At 50.3% G+C, this 24520-nt stretch overlaps 1 protein-coding gene and 1 long non-coding RNA gene across 6 annotated transcripts; one reads left to right on the top strand and one right to left on the bottom strand.

Annotated features, from left to right (window-relative positions):
• Positions 1-3470: 3470 nt before the first annotated feature.
• Cant1 (calcium activated nucleotidase 1) lies at positions 3471-18782 on the bottom strand. Of its 5 annotated transcripts, none has more exons than XM_005407350.2 (4): positions 18658-18782; positions 8297-8949; positions 6373-6576; positions 3471-5602 (listed from the first exon to the last, which is right to left on the bottom strand). In XM_005407350.2, exons 2-4 carry the CDS (start codon positions 8925-8927, stop codon positions 5232-5234), a joined length of 1206 nt encoding a protein of 401 aa, XP_005407407.1. In that variant the 5' UTR covers positions 8928-8949; positions 18658-18782; the 3' UTR covers positions 3471-5231. The 5 variants fall into 5 exon arrangements, with proteins under 5 accessions (XP_005407407.1, XP_005407409.1, XP_005407406.2 ...); XM_005407352.2 differs by lacking the exon at positions 18658-18782 and adding an exon at positions 14806-14925; XM_005407349.2 differs by lacking the exon at positions 18658-18782 and adding an exon at positions 12578-12596.
• Positions 11409-13989, top strand: LOC102028443. The gene is made up of 3 exons (XR_264345.2): positions 11409-11736; positions 12537-12664; positions 12830-13989. It is a non-coding gene; the product is annotated as an uncharacterized LOC102028443 (long non-coding RNA).
• Positions 18783-24520: the final 5738 nt, after the last annotated feature.

Genomic DNA, 24520 nt, shown 5'->3' with positions numbered 1-24520 from the left:
TCATTCTTTTGTTTTTTGTTTTGTGGTTAGGTTTTCAGGCACTTATAGTGGGGAGAGTTTGCAGCTAGTATGGAGATCTCTTTATTTAGCCTGCTTTTCAGTGATACACTCTGGGGATGAGTAACTATAGTCCTTTGCTTCTGTTCCAAGATCCAGCCACCTCTGTTAATTTGGGAGGGGAGAGTGCAGTGCAATTAGCCCAACTCCCAGTTCTCTGGGAATAGACCACAGTACAGTATTGTCCATGTCACAAAGGTTAGCAACAGTTATGCAATCCTGGCAATATCAAGCAAATCAGCAATAGTAACACCATCAAACAATTTGGTTTTTTTTTTGTTTTTGTTTTTGTTTTTCTAGTACCGGGAATTGAACTCATGACCTTGCACTTGCCAGGCAGGCACTGTGCCACTGAGCTAAATCCCCAGCCCCACCATCAAACAGTTTGAATATTGACACACTAAAAGAAACAATAATATACCACCTTTAACCATAGAAAAGAAATCGGCAATTATAATATACACACTAAGACAACCAAGATAACAGAACAACTATACCTCCACTAATGACAGAAAAGAATTCAACAGTAATATTAGAGTTAATTGACTAGCAGAAGGTTAATAAAACTTGTTATATTATTAAAGATACACAGTGATACCTTAGTTCATGAACTTAATTTGTTCTACATTCTGGAAAAATGGCCAGGTTCATGTTCATCACTTGATGCAGAGTTTGCAAACAAAAACAAATGTTTCATTTGTGGACCAAATTGCTCACAAATAAAAGTGTTCACGAACTGAGGTACCACTGTAGGGGTGTGGTAATGGGAATATGCAAAAGGAAAAATTCAAAAAATTAAACAATGGAAGATGAGAAGGAAGAGAGAGAAGTGAGATGAAGGATCCTACTGAGTAGAATTAGAAAATGGTAAAAATAACAATAAAAACCAAACAAGAGATAGAAGATAAAAGAAAAAAAGGAAGGAAAGAAGAAGAAAATAAGAAATGATATGGAAAATAAAAGAAAAAGTTAAAAGGAGAAAAAGGAAGAAGAAAAAAGAAATAACAAGGAGGAAAGACAAAGGAAAATTTCTTAGATCCCAATAAACCACTGAAGAAGAAAGAAGAAAGGAGGGTAAAAAAGAGAGAAAGGGAAAAAAGTCCAAAAACAGGAAAAAAATTCTCTATATTTTTGAATGAGTGGTTTCCTTCCTGGATCTGCAGTTTTAGAATCCAGCATTCCATGGTGTTCTTCACCCATCCTTACAACCTGCAGGTTTTTGAGTTGTCCCTCCACAATTTCTGTTATCCCCAGGGTGTCACAATTTTCAAGTTGAGACATATCCTCACTCACACCAGTAGATAAGGAATGCAATCAGACCCCAGATCAGTGCTGAATGTAGGAGGTAAGGTGAGGGCTCAAGCTATCAATGCTTGCATTTGCAGACCCAGTGCAACTCAAACTGGGCTGGCCCTCCCACTATGGGGGGTAGGGCTCATGCCCTTCCTAGCCCAAGCTCAAACCCCTCAGAGCAGTGGTGGCAAACCTATAGCAGCAGTACTGCAGTAGGCACACAGAGTCCTCTCTGTCAGCATGAAAGCCAAGTTGGCCCAGCATTGCCCCAGCAGCCATGCATCGGATAACAGCACACATAGGGTCAGTATTGGCATTTTTCTATAAATAAGTGGATTTGGAATTGGAGTTTGGGCATTTGATCTCTAAAAGGTTCACCATCAGTGACTTAAGGGGTCTCTTTCCAGCCTGCTCCCTGTCTGTGGCTGTCTCATGTGGCTGTCTCTCGTTCAGTCACTGTGGGAAGGTAATAGCAGGAACCCTGAAGTGAATCCCTCCCTGAGCTGTTCTGAGTCCCAGATTCAAACAATCAATCCCTTCCCAAAATGGTGCCCAATTAAGCACTCTGTGGCAGTATGGCAGGTCCCTGTGCTGGGATCCCTCTCTAGCTGTTGCCTGTTGTGTGGAAGGAGTCCCCTTGGAACAAAACCCAATGCTGTCCCTATAGATGTGGGCTTCCTCAGAAGCTGTCACCAGCCCAGTCCACAATGCTGTTTTCCCCTGGAGCCCCTGGAAGTCACCTTGCTTCTAAAGAGCCAGGCTCCCCACTCCATGTGCTGCAAGCAGAGAGCTGGGCAGAATCTAGACCAGTAGTGGCAAACCTGTGGCTCACATATTATTTGTTTCTCTTTAAAACAAAAGATGATATATGAGTTGTTTTTTCTAAACTAAAACTTCAGTAGTATTCAGGTTTAATTGCAGCGTTGGTGCTTTATGGTAAATAAGTGGGTTTTGGATTGCAGTTTGGCACATGTCTCTAGAAGGCTCACCAGTACTGGTCTAGACTGTCCTATTTCTTTCTCTGCATTGTGGTCTATTTCTCAAACTTCTCTGTAGCTTTTAATTTTCCTGTCAGTTCTTTCCAGATTCTTTGCAATCTACTTTTCTGTTTTTCTTTCCCGAGTTGCTACTTTCTGTTGTCTGAATTCCAGATCTCAGACAGGCTGAATTTTGCTGCTGCTCACCACTCTGCCATTTTGATTCTCCCCTGCAGTTTCTTTTTTTAAGTACTGTTTTATTTTGCATTACTGAGGATTGAACCCAAGGCCTTTACAGTAAGCTATATCCCCAGAGGGCCCCCCTTCCCCTCTGAGACAGGGTCTCACTAAATTGCTCATGCTGGGCTTGAACTTTTGATCCTCCTGCCTCAGCTTTCCAGAATGCTGGGATTACAGGTGTGTGCCATCATGCCCAGTTTAATCCTGTTTGGGTCTCCAGGGGGCAATCTCAGAGGATACTAATGTGTCTGGAGAACCTGAACAGGTGAGGAGAAGAGTGGAGCTCAAGAGCAAAGGCCACATGACATGACTGCTATTGTACCTGCACTCCTAGTTCCTCCTCCCCATCTGGCTACACTGCCTCTCTCTTCCCTTCCTAGGGTGCCTGAGGCCAATGTGAAGACTTCCATACCTCCTTGGAAATGCATATTTACCATACACACAGCAGGTGGGCCCAGATCCCTTGCCTGAGTGCTGCTCACCCCCAAATCTTCTGGATGTCCCCACTGAGATGGGCAGCAATGAAGCCAGTAACTAGGTTCCTGCTTTGCATGTAACTTCCTAAGGCCCTCACGTGGGCTGACACATCCACTATTTGCTTCAGTCCCAGATCACCTTCCTTTCCCAGAGGAAGTGGAAGACGGAGGTTAGAGGATTTGTCTTGGCCACAGGAAGACAGAGACAGAGGAGGGGTGGAGCCTGCTCCGTTAGTCACTGCTCCTCCTGTCCTTCGGGGAGCTGGACTGGATGAAGTTTTCAGGGAGGCTTCCCACACACCCTACATGGTGCATAGGTCGCCCCTCATGAGGTTGGCTCTGTGCCTTTGCAACCCAGTGGGACAGAACCTGTCACCAGGGGCAGTGCCCTTCACATAGCCAACGAAGACCTGGAAACAAAGGAGACTCATTTCCTTCTGACACTTTATTATAGTTTATAAAACAAATGGATTTGGAGGGCAGGAACACAATCATTATGTTGACAGTAGCAAATGCTGAGGGAAAGGCTAGCTTTAAAATCTTTAAAAATCACTGTGTGAAAATGCTGCTCCACTCTGGGCCAACAACACATTAGAAATGCTTCAATTTAGTGACTGTCCCACGTCCTCCCCACTCCTAAGTTCATCTCTACTTTTAAAATCACACAACCCAACATCACTGACATTTGTTGAGGGGTTCAGACTGCCCAGCAAGGCATAGGTACAAGAGATGTGGGTCTTCCAAGTTGTGCCCAGCAGGAGCTGAGCTCCAGAGAAATGTCACAATAATGTGGCTTCTCTTCTGCTGTTCTCCTGAAGTGTGAGGATGAGACAGCCAGAAGAGAGCTCACTGACTAGCTCTTCTAGGCAGGCATCCTAAGTTCCTAAGTGGAAGAGGTGTGTGAAGGTTAACACGGCCAGTCACAGCCCTGGGGCCTCCCCTCAACATGGTGCCTCTGCTATCCTGAAGGGTGACATGGGGTGAGGTAGTTGCCATGGGGAGGAGAGCTATGATGTCCCTTCTCCACGTCAGTCCCACCAGCCTCTGCCCTGATCCCCTGTCTCTGCCCCAGAGTCTCAAGAGGACACAGCAGGGACCTAAAAGGAGCCAAGGTCTGTGTGAAGTGTCCACTGGGAAGAGGTGGTAGTGGAGACCCCAGGAGATGACGGGGATGATCTCCAGAACAGAGCAGGCCTGGGTCAAGGCTCAACTGCAGGGCTACGGGAAGCTAGGGCCCCTCCTGGGAGTAACACATTCAAGTCATTCGTAAGTCTTGAAGGACATGGCACTTTCTGGAAGTGGCTAGAAAACAGCAGCATGCCAAGGACTCAGAAACTTCTACTGTGAACTGGCTTTGCCAACTGTGGCTGCTTAGTGACAATTTCCTTGAAGCTGGGAGCAAATTTGTTGTGACTTTGCCCTGTGTGATAAGATCTGGTGATTCTGTTTTATGCGAGGAAACTGCCTCAATAAAAACAAGTTAATAATTAAAACCTCAAAGTGCTATATAGCACTTTCAGAAGGGAGGAAGTTGAGTCCTTGGCAAGGGAAGTTCTACCGTTTCATGTGTGGCTCTCTGGGAAGTGTGGGCAGCGTGTCCCTACAGGCTACCCTCACTGTGCCTGTATCCTGCAGTGTAAACATTAACTCCCAAGGTTGGCAGGACACATGGAATGCCCAAGGCTCCCAGAGGAGCACGAAGTGGGGTGGTCTGGAGTCCCTCCTGGGCAGGCACACTTCTTGCTCACCGCTGTTCCCGGTGCAGGGCACAGCGTCTAGCATTGCAGGTGCTCCAGAAATAGGTACTGAACAGAGAACTCACGGGAAGTCAGGAAAGACAGGTCAGATGGAAGAGCAGGGCAGAACTCAAGGCCAGGCCCCTATCAAGGTGTCTATATATAGTGATTAATGTCCACCACCAGGTGGCAGTGCTGAGAGGCTCTGGCAGAAAAATCCTGAGGGGCCATCCCAGCTCCAGGACATCACACCTCCCATGACACGTTCAGCTGCTTCACATGCCCTGGGTCTGAATCCCCATTCTGGAAATCCCTAAGCTAGGCACACACTTCATGGTTACAAAAAGAACAAGACAAAACAAAAGTGCAGTCCTTTGGTTTTTATAAAACCTCAGTTCCATTGCAGCGAAGACTGTCTCTCTCAGCCGTGACCGACGTCGGAATGCCTTAATTTAAATGAATTCTATTCCTTCGTACTTCACGCTTCCAATCTTGGTCTCTGGCAGCAGGAAGCGCCCGTCTAGTGTGAAGGCCATGATGTAGGTGGCCACCTTGCCGCTGTCCTCTTCAGACTTGAGGGCCACAATGATCTGGTCGTCAGTGTTGGGGATGAACTTGAAGGACGAGAAGCCATGCGTGGGGACCACCTCACCCACGTGGCGGACGGAGATGTCCCCGAAGTCCTGGGCAGCGCTCAGGAGGAGGTTGGTGCCCTTGTGCTCATCGTCCTTCTCACTGTACCGCTCACGGCTGGCCCGGCGCGGCAGGAAGAACCAGCGCTGCAGAGTGTCGCTCCAGCAGGCCGATTCGTGGATGAGGTAGCCTGGGACACAGGACAGACTCGCGGTCACTACACATTAGAGACTGCCTGGCCCTTCGTCTCCAGGGCCAGCCCCTCTCATGGCCAGGGACGCAGAGCAGTGGCAAGCCCCACCCAGGACGACCCTGGGGACAGTGTCATCCCTCTGGACCTCAGCTTCCCAGAGGGGTTCAATCAGAGGCTGCTCTCAGCTCCGCAGGGTGATGGGCAAGCACGCAGAGGAGGAGAACACTGCACCAAGTCTTCAGTGCCATGTCCCCCACAGGCTGTCCCCAGAGAGAGCCACAGGCTACCAGGAGTCCTGTCTTTACTTTGTTTCCTTGGTGCTAATCAAGAGGGAGAGGAAAGAGAGTTCAGGAAGGGGATAAAATAAACAGAAGTCTGATTTGTGGAAAGATGAACCGGGTGAGGGGAGGCAGCCCCAAGGTTGAAAGAGGCACTGTTCCTCTCCCCTCTCCTTTCCTCTCCCTCCTCCAGGACTAAGCTCTTGCCAGGCCACCCAGACACAAACTACAGGGACTCTTGGGAGGTCATGAGCAAGGTAGGCTGCTCTCTGCGATGAAGGGGCCTTAGGCCATCTGTCAGGGTCAGTGGCAAGAAAGAAAATGACTCATCTGCTCCAGAATCCACTGGCCTGAGGGAGCAAAATCCAAGACTGAGCAAGGCAGGACATCACTGCTCAGGGAGCACGCAGAGAGTGCACAGGTCTAGAGGGACCCAATTCCCGCTGGACAGCCACTCGGCCCTGGGCTGGGTCTCAGCTGGCGTCTTACCTGGTGGTCGGATTCCTGCAGCGGCGCGCAGAGCGTTGTAGCTGGACACCCAGTTCTCATGGTCCACGCTGCCCTTGTGGCCGACCACCTTCACCCACTCTGGGTTCTCATTCACCACTTCCCCAGTGGCCGTGGTCCACTCCTTGCCCAGGCCGCCCACATACAGCTGCTCATCCTTCACAGCCAACCACTCAGCTTTGAAGCCTGGGGCAATGACAGCAGGGTATGCCTGAGAGATGCCACTGTCACTGGGGCCCTTGGGTCCTTGGACATCAGATGTCTCTGCTCTTGAACTTCACTGGAGGCAAGGACAAGAGGCCAGAGCAGAAGCCTGCACAGAGCCTCATACCCAGGGGCCTGAGTCAGCACCCACCTCCCTTCTGTTTTCCTTCTCTCTCCCTGGCCTCCAAGGGCCGTTCCATTTCCCCTGGCAACCTATCTAGGACCTCCTTCACTGTGGCTCTACCCTCCCCTTGGCTCCCAAAGGCTGGCAGCTGCTCTCCTCAAGCTCTTCTGGCCTCTGACCCCTCCTGGAGCTGTGACCCCAGCTCTCCAGTGCTGGAGGAATGACCGAGGACCTGTTCTGCAGGCTTGTCACAGGATGTATCTGCTGCCCTGCAACGACAGCTATTATTTCCCTGTGGGTCAATGGACTGACTAGGAGTGCTTGGCACTGCCTTCATTTCAGAGTTTATTCAGGGGCTGGATTTATCCCCACAGACTTAGGTAACACGGGCCTAGTTTTACAGGCAGCAGCACAGCTCAGGTCAGAGGGAGCCTCTGGCCTTCCAGCATACTGCTATTCATCCGATGTCCCAGGGTCTGACTTGTACTTGCTTTCCCAAACACCCTGCAAGCTTCTTGGCTCCCAAGAAGCTGGAGCTGCAGTCTTCCCCCACTGGAGGACAGCAGACTCGGGAACACTTCCTCACAGGTAGCGCCGGAGCAAGCTGCTGAGCTCCTATGGCTCTGCGACCTGCGCAGCCTCCTGAGCCACTTTCATGGTAAGATGCTTCATTTCCTGGAGCTCCATCATCCTTCTGGATGACATGACCCCAGGCCAGGCCCAGAGGCCCTGTCATCCCTTTCTTCCTGCCAGCTGGGAAGAACAGAACTGCAGCAGGGTGGGCTAAGACTGAAGGACATGAGGGAGGAACTGAGTGACCAGCATTCTCCTTGACACCTATGTGGAGATCTGGTCTCTACCAGCAGCCCCAGCCTTGGGCAAATATGGAAGAGGTTTTGTTACTGGGAAGATGGGGTAGGCAGGGCCACCAGGGTCTTCCTTGGTAAAAGCCTGCACTTGTGGCTGGTTTTCTAGAAGCAGCAGCTACACGGAAGTCTCGGACAAACACAGCATTTGTCAATCTTCTGCTGATGCCCTTCGTACCTCACAGGCCACTTCCTAGTGTGAGGGCTCCAGCAGCTGTCCCCGCCATGGGGAAGCAGTCACTCCTACTGGGTAAACATTGGGGCTGGCCAGATTCTGCTCACAGGCAGATCCCTTCTGCAGGACCAGGAGGGCAGGCCAGGCAGCAGCTGACCTATTGAGGTCAAAGTCTCAGCTCAAACCTAGAAAATGAGACACCACACTTTCAAGGGGCAGTGCCTGGTGGGTGTAACTCCAGTGCAACCCTGAGACACTACAGAAGGCATGACAAGGGACAGGGAGGAAGAGTGCAGGGGGCCACAGCCCTAAAACTTATTCTGGGAGGAACTCCCCATGTGCTGGGGCTCTAGTCTAGAAACGACTTTGTGTGACAGTAAGATTTTGCTTAAGGCTGGGTATGGGGTACACAGGTTAGAGCAGAAAGGACAGTCCCTACCTTCCAGATTACTTTCCAACTATGAACCAAACCATAGCCAGCTAGCCCTGGGGACCCCAACATCTGGCCAAAGCTCTGTAGAGAGCAGCTCCATTTACCTTTCTCCACGGTTCCATCGCCGTCGGACAGAATCACCCAGGGCACAGCCTTGGTGCCTTCGATCTGGTAGACAACTCCTGTCCGGTCATCCACGGAGTAGAGTTTCCCATTGAACACGACCAGATCAGACAGCTCCATGCCCCTCCCCTTTTCCGCCAGGTGGGATTCCAGAACACTGTGGTCTTTGTCCCATTCCACAGCCACCTTATCCCCACTGTCTGACAGAGTCAGATAGCCCTTCTTCAGGTAGCTGAACCAGGTGTTTTCCTCCTGGGCTCTGGACTCTGTGTCCAGGTCAGCAATGACGGCGATTCGATATCGAATCCCGCCTGATGTCCTCTGCGGGGCTGAGAGGGGGTAAGTGTCATTGTATTGAGTGGCAGGCACCTGGCCGAGCCTCCAGTTGTGTGCATTGTGGGTGGGGGACCTGCCTGGAGCTGGGCGGTGGGAGTAGAACAGCCAGAAGAGGGCAACACCCACAAAGGACGTGAGGATCACCTTCCAGCGTGGGCGGAAGCGGGGATCTGCAGCCTTGGTCATGGACGCCAGCACAGGAAGGCCCCCCACACTTATCCGGAGGGAGTGCATAGGCTCATTCCATTCCAGGTGGTTGGAGGGCTGGACAGGCATCAGACTGAGTGTTGGGTGGGACCTGTGCACAAGGAGAGAGAAGAGTGGAGAGCGGTCAGCATATGGGCCACCACTTCTGGGCCACCTGAACTGCATGGGCTGAAGTCAGAACTCAGATCTGTCCAAGAGAAACAGTATTCCATTACTTCCATGGTGTGGTTAAATCCTGAATCCAGCAATATCTCTGTTTACTTTTATTCAGCAAGATGTAAAGTCTTCCAAAGCAAAATTATCCCATCTTCTGGTCCCAGCTAGCCAGACAGAAAGCTGAGTGTAAGAAAGAGGGTTTGTGTGGGATGGTGCCTTGCAGTCCTTGAGGGGAGGCAAGCAGGGGAGTCGGGGCGGAGGAACACGCAGGGTGCAGATCGGAACAGGACGAAGTCATCCCCTCATCCAGCCCTCCCTGACGTCACTGGCACCACATCACACAGTTGGCTTGCTCATTTTTACCCCTGGCTCCCAGACTATGCCTAGCACAGAGCACAGGAAGGCTCATTAGGTGACTGAGTCTCTATTTCCTGGGTTGGGTTTCTGTAATATTTAAATATTAAATAATGCTGAGCCAGATATAAACACTTTTCAGTTGTTTTTGGCAGAACCTGTTCTCTGGCACCCTTCTACTAATGCAAACTACTGCAGGGACCAGGGTCCCAGCTTCACAAGCTGCCTGGAGCCCCGCTCCACTGCACACAGGCTTGAAAGGACCTGTGGGGATCGCCACAGGGCTTGGCCTGGTCCCAAGCCTATGGGCCACACCCGAAGGCACTGCTCCAGGGCCATAGTGCTGGTAGACAGGAATTAGGCTCCTTACCTCCACCCTACCCCGCCTGCTCTCAGGCATACAGCACAATAGTTCAGTGTAGCCACAAGGTGCCAGGCCCAGGCCAGTGTCTGTCTTACTGCCACACTGGGACACTGGGAAGTGGGGCACAGCTGGCTGCTCTTGATGACTCAGTCCTGTACAGTAACCAGGACAGCACTTTTCTCCTGGACCATTGGAGCACCTTGTTGCTCCCCTACTCCTTGAGAAAAAAAAAAGAAAAAAAGAGAATACTAGGTATAGGGTTTATAGGGTACTGCCAGGCAACACCTGGGAAGAGCTGTGAGACCCAGCATCTCCATGTTGTCTTGGGCCCTCATGCACTCTTACCATAAGGGCTTGAGGCACCCTTGCTCTAAGCTGCAGGTCCCTACAGGGCAATGCTCCTTGTGGAAGCCTGTGCCTTCCTCTCCCTCTTCAGACAGACCTAGGTCTTAGTTCACAGGGTCACTTTCAAGGAGAAAAATGTGTGTGCACGTGGCCAGCTGCTCAGGGCATGGCTCGGAGAAGGTACCAAGCTCTTCCATGGCTGCAAGCACCCTGCAGGGACAGGCCTCTTGGGTACTCCTCCTGGGCAAGGCCTGGCCCTTGGCAATGGTTGCAAAGCTGGTCACTGAGGCCTTCCTGCTTGGGGGATGGAGCTCCTGATACACGAGGCTCCTCCTGTAGTTGAGCCCAGCTCTGCCTCTTTGTCCCTTCTCCAACCCCAGCAAGGGCCCAAGACTTCCAGTGTTTTGTCCTCAGCTCAGACACGGCCACTGAGCTCTGAATTCCTCTATCAGCTCCTATACAAAATGCTGCCTACACTTCCAACATACACCTTAAACACAGTATTTCAAAACATTAAGTCTTAATCTCTCTCCTCTCAAGCCTATTCACCTCCAGTCTGCCGTCAGGAAGTGGGAGAGGTAGCGGCGAGCAGGGGCTGCACAAGTAAAAACTCGCATGGAAACAGTAGGAGGTGCACTTTTCTGTATGTTAAACTTCCACAAAAATATTACTAAGCATACAAAAAAGGAGTGGCCTTGACCCGTTCCTTTCCCTTCCCCAACATCTACCCCGTCAGCAGGTCTACTTGAAGCTGTCCTACCCACTGGCGCCTGCCCATTCCATGGCCATCTCTAACCCTACCCCCACCCACAGCCTCCCTCCAATCTCCTTTGGCTGCTCTCTTCCCTGACCTCCCATTGCCACCCAGGGGCTGTGCCACTAGCTATATGACTCTCCCCTGGCTTCCTGTGTCCCAGGAACTGTCACTATGGCCTGACAGCCCTCCCCTCTCCCCAGTTTGCTGAGCCTCCCCTAGCCCGGGGCACTCTGAGCCTGCCCTTCACATTGCTTTCATGCTCAGAAACTCTCCCTGCGCCCTGCATACTCGAGGGTCTTCAGTACTTGTCCTTGCTCTGCCTGGAGTGCCATGGGGCAGGGCCTTGCCCTGCTGCATCCCTGGCATCCAGCTCACCACAGGTACCCAGGATCAATGCACCACACATTTGCCCAAGGAATAAAAAAATGAATCCCAGGATGTATCATTAAGTTATTTCTTCAACAGCCCCTCAACACACTGTGCCCCTAGGGCTCCCACCTTAGCCATCCTGCAAATCCGCAGGCCCAGATCAAGCTCCTGATGACTGAGCCACTCAGCTGCCACATCTGAGCCGCAGATGCAGGGAAGACAGTGCTTGCCAAGTAAAGTGTGATATCAACTGTGACATGCCAGCCTCCCTGGAACCCTCACAATGGTCCCTGCCCAACTCCTCTATCCTGTGAGTCACCAGCCCATCTTCATGCTGTCCAGTCTCTAGCCACCTGCTCCCAGGTCTGTGACTCCCGCTGCAGTCCAGGCCTGGGCACGGCCCACACCTGCAAGCCTTTGCTCTGTTCCTCGGGCAGTGCACTGCCTCCTCCAGCTCCTCCTCAGTGTGCAGACATCCTGTCTCCACCTCGCTTCCCATTTGCTCTCCAGACTCCAGCTCACGGATGCTGCAAGTACGTGTACAACTATGGCTAAACAAAGGGCAGAGATGTGAATCCATGAAGGAATGAAAATCCTTCCCATGTCCCTGCCACGCCCCTCACTTCTGCCCACTACCTCAGAAACACCATGCTCACATGTGCTCCCTTCTCTCTAGCTGCTCAGTGCCTGGGGGCTGCACTTTCCAAGTGTTATCTGTACCTCTCTGCGTCCTGTCTCTCCTAGGGTCAGGGAGGTCTTCCAGACGGACCCCTGCCAGCTCTGTGCCACCCTCCTCACTCTGTAGTTCTCCAATGACCTTGGGCTCTCCTAGGCCTTGACATCTGTGAAGAAGACCCTGTACCATTGTAGCTTAAGCCTTTTGCCCGAGAGGCAGGGCAGTGCACCTGCCTACTGAGCCCACTTCTCCCACCTGTGGGTCCCAGCATGCTACCCCAACTGAGCACATTTAAGCACTCAGGAGCCCCACATGCACCCCACACAGGCACTAGGTCCGCTCACTTGTCCCCACCCCACGCCTCTGCCCCAGTCCTGTCTCACCTTGATGACTCTGAAGGCTTCCGAATGATCCAGACCTTCCCTCTGCCATTTACTAGTTATGCGACCTTGAGCAAAAGACTTCCCTTCTCTTGGGAGGGGAAGAGTTTCCCTTCTGGGGCCATGCTGCTGGCCAAGTCAGGGGACAGGACTTCCTGCAGCACCTGGCCACTACCATTCTTATCAACAAACACCTTGACCCCTGTCACAGCCTGGAGAAGGTCTCACCTCCCTTGAGCTCTCAACCTGCATAACACAGGATTATCTGCAATTCCAGACTCCATGTGTCCAGATCTCTACCTGTGGGGCTACCTTTACCTGCTGATCTCCCCTGACCACATGGAACCAGGACCATCTAGAATTCTACACTTCTATTGTTCCTTCTCTTTCTGTCCTGTATCTATGGTAAGGACCCTAGCCCCACCCTCCAGCAAACTGGTATTAGCTCCAAACATTCAGGAACTTGGGGAGGTGACCGCCTATGGAAGCGTAGATTTAGCAGATGTGATCAAGACCTTGGGGGTGCTGTCTGGGTGGGCCCTAAATACAGTAAGTGTCCTTCCATGAAAGGAAGGCAGAAGGAGACTGATGTGGACAGAAGAGAAGGCCACACAATCAAGGAGGCAGAGGCTGGACAGATGAGGAATGCTGGGGACCCTAGAAGCTGGAAGACAGGAATGGATTCTTCCCCAGAGCCCCCAGAGGGAGTGAGGCCCTAGGACACCTGGGTTTCGGTCCAGTGGCACTGACACTGGATTCAGGATCTCTGGGACACTGAATTTCTGGTACCACAAGGAACAATAGTATGGAAAGCTGTAAGCTACTGTTGTTGTCATTACTGCAGCACCCTAGAAAAAGATACCTGTTCCCACAATGTTCTTTGGATTGCCTGCCCCTGGCCCACAGTGGTCTGTTCCAAGTCAGACTCTGAACTTCATACTTAGCTCCCAGAGGGAGGGCCTCTACCTTGGCCACTTCAACTCCCCAAGAACACCAGGCCACTATATTAGTCACTTTCCTATCACTGGAACAAAATACCTGACATCCACAACTTAAGGGAGAAGAGGTTTATTTTAGCTCATGGCTTTTGGAAGATTCAGTCCACAGGTGGCTAGTTCCAAGGCAGAAAGGATGTGGTGAGGACCTGGGCAGAGGACAGCTGCTCTTCCCTTGACAGCCAGGAAGCAGGGTGAGAAGGGAGGAGCCAGAGACAAGAATATCCCCTTTCAAGTCAAGAATATGCCCTTTCAGGTCTTGCCCCTAGTGATCTGCCTCTCCTGGCCAGGCCCCACCTCCTAACAGCAACACAGCTAGGTGCTCAATGGACTAGTCTACTGAATACAGTGCCCCACGATCCACTCACCTTCCAAAAGCCACACCTCTGCAAGTGAGACCTCTGGGGGATATTTCAGACCTCAACCATAACAGACAGGGACAGGTGGGATCCAACCACCTGTGGTTAGTGGAAAGTGACTGCTTTCACTGCAGTAGGACTCAGCCTACTTTCTGGAAAACACAACTCCCGAGTATCCTCCCTTGGTCTCTATCCCTTCTTCAGTACCCATGGAGATGCTCCCCTTCCCTCAAAAACAAAGTCCCAAATCAGTTGCCTTTTCACTTGATCCACAACCCCATCCTGGTTTGTCACCTGAATGACTGTAGAGGAAAAACGTGCATTTCTATTTATTTTTTTATTTTTAAGAAGTTTTTGTTGCCTTAGTTAACTTGGTTTATTTAATTTTATTTATTTATTTATTTATTTGGCACCAGGAATCGAACTCAGGACCTTGCGTTTGCCAGGCAGGTGCTTGTGCCACTGAGCTATATCCCTGGCCCTCCATTTAAAAAGATAGTTTTGTTGTTTCTTGTTTTTCACTTTTTTTTTTTTTTGGTTTTTTTCTGGTACTGGGAATCGAACTCATGACTTCGCACCAGGCAGGCGCTGTGCCGCTGAGCTAAATCCCCAGCCCCATTGCTAAATCCCCAGCCCTTTGTTTTGCACTCCTGCCAGCCATGAGCAATAGAAGTGAGCAGGGGGAAATGAGACAAGATGGACAAGGTCAGTCCCAGATGAAAGGGGCTACCTGAGCTTGTCTTCTCTTCTCTTGTTGGAGAACGAAGCCACTTACACATTTGCTTTATTGTGACAAGAAGTCTGTCAATCTCCCCTGTAGTATCACGTTCTGACTTGACAGATCAAGACAAAGAGGACCAAGAAGTCGCAGGCTGCTGGGCCAGCCAAGAGCGCTGGGCAGGAAGCCTGCAAACAGTCTTAAAGGCAGGGAAGCCTGAGAGCCACACCCTGCTGCTCCTTCCTTCTTCCTCTGGGTACAACAACCCTAGAAAGAGCCACCAGGAGGGACAGCTACCTGAAAGCTCTTGCAAGGCTCCCAGACCTAATTTTTTCTCCCCCGTCCACCCCAAAGGAGAGGGGAGCAGCAGTGTGTTCTCTGCGCACACCCAGGAAGCTGCTCCAGGCTGCTTCCCTATCCTGGGAGCGAGTAGCACCCTACTATTAAAGAGCCACGGGCTCAGGAACCACATACCTCCATGCACCATCCCAGGCCTGCACAGGATTCTCCAAGGCTGAGCTGAGGGCACAGTGGCACCCACACAGCCCACAGCCAAGGCAGTCCTTTGACTCTGGCTTCTTCCAGGAGAGGTAGGTGACGCGTGGCAGATCAAACAGGTTTAAGGTAGCTGCCAGGGCAGACTCCTCCCTTTCAGGATCCAGGCAGGGCTTGGGCAAGGAGGGCCCCACTCTCAGCTCTCAGCACACTCCCTCTTGCAGAGGACCTATCTAGCCTTTCTTGCTGTCTCACACCAGAGAGCTGGCCGGCCAGAGCACCCACTCTGCCTAATGGCAAGGTTTACTGCCTGTTGGTCAGTCAGGAGCAGAGCTTGCTAACCTGCAGACTCTTCAGCGAGACTCTCCAGCCAGGGGCTTCACAGCAGCAACCAAAGTAATGCAGGAGAAAGGAACATTTGGGGATACCTGCTATGGACTGGACTCCTTGGAAATGTCATCCAACTCCTTGTATTTGCTTACCAAAATCACTATTACACCTGAAAATTCAGGAGGAAGAAAGGAAAAAATTCATGCTTTAGGGATCACCAAGGCCATGCCTCCTCCCTTTCACCAGCCTGGCCGTCTGACTTCAGCACACACCCTCCCCACCATGTCTGGCACACAACTAAGTCAACTTAAAATACACTTCAGGATGACTTATTTTTCAGCCTCAACTACTCATGAGTACCATGTTAGTTTCCATTGCTGCTGTAACTAATTACTACAGACAGGCAGCTTATCCACCGCAAACTGGCATTTCACAGGCCTGGAGGACAGAAGTCTGACGTGGGTCTCACTGGGCTATAATCAAGGGCTGGTTCCTTTCCCAGGCTCTTGGGGATAATCCACTTGCTGGCCTTTTCCAGCTTCCAGATGCTGTCCACGTTCCTCACCTTGTAGCCCCTTGCTCCCCCTTCAGGGCCACCAGTGCGTCATCTCCTGGTGCCTTCCCGCTACCGTTCCCCTCACTCTTCCTCTGCTTCCTTCTGTTCCACTTTTAAGAACCCTGCGACCATGCTGGACCCAAAGGGAAAATGCAAGATGATCTCCCCATTTTTGGGTCAGAGATTAGTGATTTCAATTCCCTGTTGCCTTATAATGTACAAATTCACAGGTTCCTTAGGATTAGGGTGTGGCCTCAGGGCCACTGCTGTTCACACCATGCCTTTTCTATGGGACGGGCAGAATCCTCTACAGTTCCAATTTGCTGTATCACAGCATGACTGTGTCTCCTTAGTCTGTATCACTGATGTTATTCTTCGAGAGATTTCAGCAAAAGAGTCACCTTCCTAGTTGAAACTGACACCCCAAACAATATCATGCTCCCTTTAAAGAGTGCCTGAAAATACGGGGGTGCAACAACTCCGATGGTGCCACACCAGAGCTCACTTCCAGACAGTGCAGGTAGTCCCTCACGTAGGAACCCACCTGCTCATGTCCTGCTTCCCTCAGTGTGGGGTACCTGAGACATGTAGCAGCAAGAACCTCCGGCCATTCCGACTGTCCCAGGCTCACACTCACCGCCCTTCATCGCACTATGCTGCCTGGAGCCAGACACCAGCTCTATTCTCACTGCCTGTGGCACAATGCCTGTCTGCACATGGGCCAACCAGGAGCTATGGGTCCACTTCACTCCTGAGCTTACTGTAGAGAAAGAAGGAGGATTCAAAAGAAAGGCAGATGGGAAGAGGAACACCTTCTCAGATTTCTCCATTATTAGTTATTTCTTCCAAACCAATCATCTTGATTTAATGAAAAGGAAAATCAACACAGTAATTCTTAAAAATCAATGTGAAAGTTTTAAATTTCCCTTATGTTGTTGTTTAATATAAAATCTCAATAGTCTAGGATGCATCAAAGGGAAAAAACTAACTGTTCTTTGGGTTTTGTTCCCAGTATCCTGGTACCACTCCTCAAATGGGAAAGAAAAACGACTTTCTTATTATACCACTGATCCATGTCAGGACTCTAGGCAATAGACCTAGATCCCAGCTCTTCTTTTGAAAGAGCAAATGCCACAGCATTTGTGTACCTGCCCCATACAGCTGCCACAGACTATCACGTTGCCCTTCAGGAAATTCTTAGACTCACATGACAATGGCCCTCTGTACCCATGGGTGCCTGCAGATACAAAAATGCTCACCTCCAGAACCACACTCAGGAAGAGGGGTGAAAACCTCATCACAGCAATGCACTGCTCCCCATCATACCCTGGGCTTCTCCTCAGGATGCCTGTGCTCAGAGAGGCACCACAGATCAGGTGTGCAGATGGACAGGTGGGTAAGTTATCAAGAACCAATAGCTTGCTGGGTGTGGTGGCGCACACCTGTAATCCCAGCACTCATGAGGCTGAGGCAGGAGGATTGCTGAGAGTTCAAGGCCAGCCTGGGCTACAAAGTGTGCCTAAGGCCAGCCTGAACTGCATGGTGAGACCCTGTCTCAAAAAGACAACAACAAAAAAGAACCCAGAGCCAAACCAATACAATCACTGAGTTAGTAAAGGCTATAGAAACAGAGTTACAGTTGTACAGGGAAGGAGACATTTAGCTAATAAAAGGTATCAAATGACAAGATTTACACCTTGACTGAGGGGCATCATAGCCACACCAAGTGGTCCAATCTATTTGGAAGATTATGAATTCCTCTACAGCCCTGGGCCGTAACATCATCTTTTGTGATCAGGTCAATTTGGACAAGAAAACTAGGAAGAGAACTCTAGAATTTGGTGACGGCCTTGTGGTAGTGCCTGGAAAAATCTTCGCTTCACTTGTGTCCTTTCCCTGAACATGCTCTGGGCTGCGCACATCCAGAGGGGAGTAGGTTGGCTCCTCTAGGGATCCTTCTGCAGGGCTGTTGCACAGACAGAAGGCTCTGGAGACCAGCAAGGGATGAGCCCATTGTGTCTACAGGCTCCAGCTGGACTGTGTGCCAAGAGGCCTGGGAAGAGCTGGAAGGCGAGTCTGTGGTCCAGTCCAGGAGGGAAGTCAGGCTCTTTGGAGGGACTGACAACTCAGCTGCCACAAGACAGTAGCACATGGTCCCCTCCTGTTCTGGATCCTCTGAGACCTGGCACTTTTTACATTTTGACCAGCCGGGTCTTGTTGAAACCAACAGACTCAGGTTCCCAAGCCTAGGTTTTGTTGAAAAAGTGGCAGGAAAAGATGCCAAGCATACAATCTCAAGATAGGGGTGAAAAATAGAGCTAGTGGTATACTGACACTGGTTTTCCTAAGCCATTACTGGGGAAAGATACTTGGGCGAGAGAGAGGGTTTGCTGGAGGTGGATGCAGAATGATCACTGGTCCCCTGGGCCAGAACTAGGGACAGAAGACAAGGAAGGACTGTTCTGACGGAGAAACAAACCGAGTAACAAGGATGGGCATGGGGGTGGGGTGCCAGTCCCCAGGGACAGGAAAATCCAGATGGACAGATGGTGGGAAGAATGGTGAGGAGGGTGTGCAGTCTGCGGGCAAAAAGATGGACAGTGCGCTGCGCTGCCTGTAGAAGATTCAATCTTTGACGAGGGCAAGGAAAGCAAGTGCCGGGACGGCGCAGGAAGGCGAGCTGCTGCAGGAGGGGAAGGGGCGGAAGATCAGTCTGTTACGGGTGTGACAAAGCGCCAGACAGGGAGCGGAGCTAGCCTCATCACTCGGGAGAGGGAACGCACAGCCAGGGCAGCCTCTGAAGTGGGAGGGGGGTGCTCCCGGGAAAGGCTGTCCCCTCCCCGCAGGCTGCGAGTCAGGGGCCCAGCCAAGGAGAAAGCCCGCGGGGCCAAGGGGGCGGGCCGCGACGACTGACGGCGCCAGGCCGTGGGCGCGCCGTCACTCACCCGCTGCGGGCCGGGCTCGGATGCCCGCCGGCGGCCGCCTCGCTGCACAGGGCCGGACGAGGCGGGCGACCACTTCCGCCCCCTCCGCGCGCTCCCGGCGGCCTCTGCTCTGCGCCTGCGCTCCACTCCGTCCCGTCCCGCCCCGCCCGCGATCTCCCAGCAGCCTCTGCTCTGCCCTCCGACTCCCTCCCTGCGGCTTTTTTCTGCGCCTGCGCGCCGGGCTACTGGGAGTTGTAGTTTCGCTGCTCTGCGCCCCGAAGACTGCTTCCCCTGCGGTGCGAAGACATTGGCCAGGCAGATGGAGGTGGGAGGTGAGAAGACCTCCGGTTCTAGGCCCTGTCCTCCGGTTCTAGGCCCTGTGTGTAGTGTTCCCGACCTCGTTTCGCGGAAATGGGGCCATGGACCGGCTCTTGCATCCTCACTCCCTGGAAGCCCCTCTGCTGGGCCCTCCCAGCCGGCCACCCCGGGAGGCTGACCACTTTCCACAGCCTGGACTAGGAGCGCTGCGGACTGCAGTGTCCTGGGCAGGGTAGGAGGGCGGGCACACCGAAGAAGGCCCAGCCGGAGCTCTTTGGGGCCTCTGAATAAGCATCCCTGGAACCTGTCTGGGTGCTCAAGGAAGACCAGGTGCCAACGGAGCGTTTCACTAGAGACCGAGACAGGAGGAAGCCTCGGTCTCTGCGTGCTCACATCCCAGATGCCATCCGCAAAATACCAGGTGCCCAAGGGGATACGTTCACATCACATGAACAGTGTGAGGCGAAAAGTAACCCTTCCATCACGGATCCCCCTGCATTCCCTGCCTGGGGCGATCTTTCTACTAGTTTCTTGTGATTCCTCTGAGAGATGTATTATGATCCACTAACAAATCATAAACACATACAGTGATAAATTATCCTTTAAAATGGAAAACGGATGGAACCGGAGATCATCATGTTAAGTGAAATAAGACAGACTCATATGTTCCCTAACGAGTGGGATCTAAAACAAAGACGAAACATGTTTCTTGTCTTCCTAAATTGAGTACCAACCACATCCCTTTTCTTAAATTGAGTCCCGACCACACCCCATGTATCATTATATTGTAAAATCAAATTATTTATTTATTGTGAGATCTATATGTTAAGAAATAATACATTATGCCTGATATCATTAAAGCATTCTTTCCATTCCCAACTCCCTCCTATTTCTGGAGGCAGTTACAACCCAGAAGGTTGCGCTGATTATCCTCTTGCCTTACTGTATATAGTTTTAGCACATAAGTATGCATCCCTAAACAGTATGTTAGGTTTTTCCGCCTAATCTGATCTTTATAAAAATAAAAGACAGCTGTATCAATGAATGACAGATCCACTTGCTCCACAGATAATTATCAGGTGTTTAAATTTTTCAAATATAGGGGACATTAAGTGTCTTCTCACTGTCTGTTACTGAGAAGTGGTATATCTTTCCTTATGTTTTTGACCATTTCTTCTTTTGTGGATACCCTATTATTATTATTAGAAAGTAATCCATTCTTTCCCCATTGACTTTGCATACAATGCCATTTTGCCATAGATCAAGTTTCCACATACGCATGGCTTTGTTTGGGGGGCCATTATGTTGTATTGATGTAATTTTTTGTAGCTGCTCCAATGCCATTTCATTATTGTCTCTTATAAGCCTTCACCAGTTGGACACATGCCCCCAGCCACCCACCTACCCTCAACCCTTTGGCATATTGAATGGAATTTCAGTGAATCTGTAGATTAATTGGGAGAGAATTGAGGCTTTTATGATGTGGATTCTACCCAAGACCGTGTTTGCCTTTCCATTTATTTAGGTCTTCTATAGAGTTTTCAATGGGGTTTTATTTTTCACTTCCCAAGGTAGCTTATAAAAGGCTCTGGCTTATCATAGAGAGCCATTCCATCCTCTAATTGTCTGTATGGTGTTCCATTGTGTGGCTGAACTGTAATTTATTTTACCAGGCCCCTCATGATGTCCTTTTGGGGTATCTATGATTTTTATGTTACTGCAAAGGCTCAGAGGACATCCTTATGTTATTTGAATACAATTGTAAGTGCATGTAAAACAAATTCCTAGAAGAAAGGCTAGGTGAAAGGGTGGCATTCTGGAAGTGAACCACAGGACCTCTGTACAGTTAGTGGTCAGTGGCGGCTCAGAGAATCACGTGTGGAGGCATGCTGCAGACCTGAACAGCCCAGCCAAAAGTTGAAGACCGGAAGCTCACCACAGAGTCCCATGGGAGTCTGTATCAGGAAGAAAAAGAGTCTGCATTGAAGGGCTGAAGAGTCTACACTGGAAGTCTGGAGGTAGATGTCATAGGATGATGCTGAGGACTGACGTTTCTCCAAAGAAACAGGATCCAGACTTCCTTTTCCTTTCCCTTTTTATTCCATCCAGGCTACAAGCCTATTGGGTCTTCCCTCTTCAATAATCCCATCATGCAGACACACCCAGAACTATGCTAAACCAATCAACTGGGCATTTCTTGTTCAGGTTGACACCACAGTTAACTATCATAACCCCCTAGAGAGGCTGTGCTATAAATTGCCCTCCTCAAGGTCAACCATGCCTCCATGGTCCAACACAACTAGGCTTTCAGTTTTTTTCTTTGTAGTATTAGGAATTAAACTCAGCACCTTTGTACTGAGTTACATTCCCAGTCTTTATTTTTTATCTTGAGACATGGTCTCACTAAGTCGCTGTTTCCCAGGCTGTGCTTGAATTTGCAATCTTCTTGCCTCAGTCTCCCAGAGTACTGGGATTACTTTGTCCTCTCTGATGAGGTCTGGAGACTTTATCATGGGCTCTGTAGGGGTAGGAAGGTAGCTTACCTTTGTCATCCCGCATAAGGATCATCACAGCCCACATCCTGTAACAAAAGATGGGTGGCGAGAGAAATGCATGAAAAATTCACAGAACCAGTTTTACGGGACAAAAACTTTGGTTTATCAGAAATGAATACCCAAAGACCCAGGGAAAACTAGTCTTAGGCTTGGAGTTAATGAAGAATAAACAGTGTATAGAAATGTGATTGACAAGAGGACCTAATGGGGTTGGACAGGGGCAGGGAAGCCCAGAGAGGTTCTCTGCTCACATTCTTCTTGGCCTCTTGTACAGCATTCCTTCCTCCCAGTATGGTGCCAGGGCCCTTCTAGAATGAGGGCTATGTGATCTGCCATCAGACAAGGTAGCTCAGAGATGTTCCTTATGGCCAGCTCCTACACAGAGCTGGGAGAAGGTTAGAGTAATACTTCTAGGTTTCATGGCTGGCACTGAGAGAGAGAGGGATGCTAGTTTTTATGACTGCCACAGAGGAGAGAGGGCAGGAGACAGGCGGGCAGGAGAAAGCCGCAGAGATAGTCTTTGTTCCTTGCGCTGCTTCTGAGGCCTTCTAGTCTCCCTCAGTTGAAAGTATTCATCCTACAAAAGTGCCATATTTTAGAGGATTGTGTTCTGAGCCCCAACACTTCCTTCCTGAGCTCCTCTCTTTTTGATTCTGTGACTGTGTAAAGATAATACATTTTTCACTGGAATCATTCATTCATTCATTCATTCACGTGTTTTTTACACTGGTTTTATAGTTAGGGTTAGGCCCGCGTTAAACGCACAAGTTCAAAGCCACCAGAGGGCGCTCTAATTTTATTTATCAAGTAGACTCTTGCTTCGTCGTTCAGCCTGTGCCTATGTGTAACTGAAAGCATTCATTACCAACGCAGGGGAGTAAATGACTAGAGATGGAGAGACTGAGGCATAAAGAAATCAAGGCTGGATTAAAGTCAGAAGACACGTTTACCGCAAATGGAAGATTGCATGTGTGTTTCTCCCGCTGACCTCCAGAAGTCCTCCTTGGAGAGGGAACACCCCTGTGCTTGTGGTTTCCTCCAGGTGAGAGGCTGACTCGCCAGGTGTGGTGGCGGCACACCCTTGTAATTCCAGCTGCTTGGGAGGCTGAGGATCACAAGTTCAAAGCCAACCTGGGCAATTTGGCAAGGCCTTGTCTCAAGCAGGACTGGAAATGTAGTCACCAGCATGGAAGGGTGGGAGGAAGTTAGTAGATTAACCTGATCTGTTCTTGCAGCTCCCAGCCTAAGCTCCACATGCCCGAGCCTCCCAGAATACAGGCTGTGCCATCCAGGAGCCGTGAGCGTGGGCCAGTGGCCAGGAGGCTGGATCTGCCTGCCAAGTTTCCACTTTCCATTCGGTGACTTCTCCAAATCTCTGCGGAGGCTCTCCCCACTCCCACCCCTCGGCAGTGGAACGCCACCAATCCCAGCCTGCCTGTCGCTGCCCTGCAGAATGGAATTCAAAAGTTTGCAATACAAGTCTCAGCCTTTGTAGGATAACTGGGTTGCCCAGCCCAAAATAGCTGGGAAGGCGGGACGTGAGGGCCGCCATGGGAAAAAATCACGTTGCCTACCACTAATGACATGCTGTGCTTATCGGGAACCCAGTGTCTTACAGACTCTAACCGAGGTCACATAGCTTTTTCCAGCCATAAGAAAACAGACACAGCAAGCCAGGATGATATGCCTAGGGAGGGGGAAGAATTGCCAAACAGGAGAGGGCACACAGTGTTCTGCCTCTTGCACCAGGGGTTCCAGGGAATGTTTATCTGTGAGTCTGTGGGGCCTCATCCCAGGAACTGCCCTGGCTGGAGGAAATGGAGCCTCTAGGGAATATCCAGGAACTGGGGGTGGGGGTAGCACAGACTCCTTTGGTTAGTGTGAGCTCCTAGGAAGGGCTAGGATGGGCCTGGCTTGCAGTCCATTAGCAGGCCCAGAGAGAGACTTGTGTGTGGGGTGGGGGGGCTTTGTGATTCTGGTTGGCTTTGACTCCTAAGCTGTCATCCCAGGGCTCATGACATCTGCCCCAGGCCCTACTGCTGGTTGTGGTTTTGGTTTGTTACCCTGTTGTTTGCTGTGATTCTTTCCTGCCCTACCACTCCCAGGAATGGTGTTGGGTAAACCAAGAACATTCTGGCTGTGGCAGTTTGGGGTGCTTATGTCAGGGATGGAAGAAAATCAAGTCTGCAGGAGCATCCCTTGCTTGCCAAATTTTCCATCTTTCCTACTTACAGTGTTAAAGCAGAAATGAAGTTGATGACAAAGGGCATTAGGAACCTGGCAAGCTCTTTGGTTTGGTGACACATTTTATTTCTTTTATTGAACACAGGCTTGCATTCTTTGGGAGCTGGCCTTGTGACTATTTGCCCATTTGACCATTGGCTTGGATACGACTGTGATGACACTACCTAAGATAGTCAACCTTAATTCTGTTCCTTGGAATTTCCCATGCGTCTGAGTTGTCTGCCTCACACAAATGTCTTGGGAAGTCCTGGGCTTCCTTGGTCACATTTACTATCACACTGCCCCACTCCCATTTCTGCCTTAGGGAAAATGAATAATCCCTTTGCTAATCTCTTCAGAGACATGAGAGTTCAACTAAGAGGAGGGAAGGAAGAAAATTATATTTATGGCAGTTATCATGAACATTCTAGTACTTGGTGTCTGCTCCACATTTATTAATCATGAAAAAAGGTACTGGTTCACATCCTCTATCCCAAACTCCCCAAATACAAAAAGCTCTGAAAACTTAGTTTTTCCCTAAACTTCTTATGAACAAATTTGATAGAACTAGGTGCCGAATGGTTGTGAGATCATGAATAGCCTTCATTTATCCCACCACAAAATAAGTCAAGGGTCTTGAGCCTGCAGCCCACTGGCATAAGATGCTCCCTGTGACATTTGCGTCTTATACATCTGGCCTCATTGGTTTCAGATAAGAGACTGTGGACAGTAGATAAGGAAAATAAGGCCCCAAGTTTCAACACCATCTCCAGGATGGGTCAGGGTAA

Source organism: Chinchilla lanigera, unplaced genomic scaffold, assembly GCF_000276665.1.
Source record: "Chinchilla lanigera isolate Chin_1 unplaced genomic scaffold, ChiLan1.0 scaffold00105, whole genome shotgun sequence".
NCBI classification, from domain to species: domain Eukaryota; kingdom Metazoa; phylum Chordata; class Mammalia; order Rodentia; family Chinchillidae; genus Chinchilla; species Chinchilla lanigera.
This window is presented reverse-complemented; position numbering and strand designations above follow the sequence as displayed.

Coding starts and splice junctions, on each gene's coding strand:
- Cant1 (XM_005407348.1), bottom strand. CDS start 11,400: ATGTGGCAGCTGAGTGGCTCAGTCATCAGGAGCTTGATCTGGGCCTGC. Junction 8,950..11,332: donor GGATTTGCAGGATGGCTAAG/GTGGGAGCCCTA, acceptor CCTTGTGCACAG/GTCCCACCCAACACTCAGTC. Junction 5,603..6,372: donor TGCAGGAATCCGACCACCAG/GTAAGACGCCAG, acceptor CCTGTGTCCCAG/GCTACCTCATCCACGAATCG.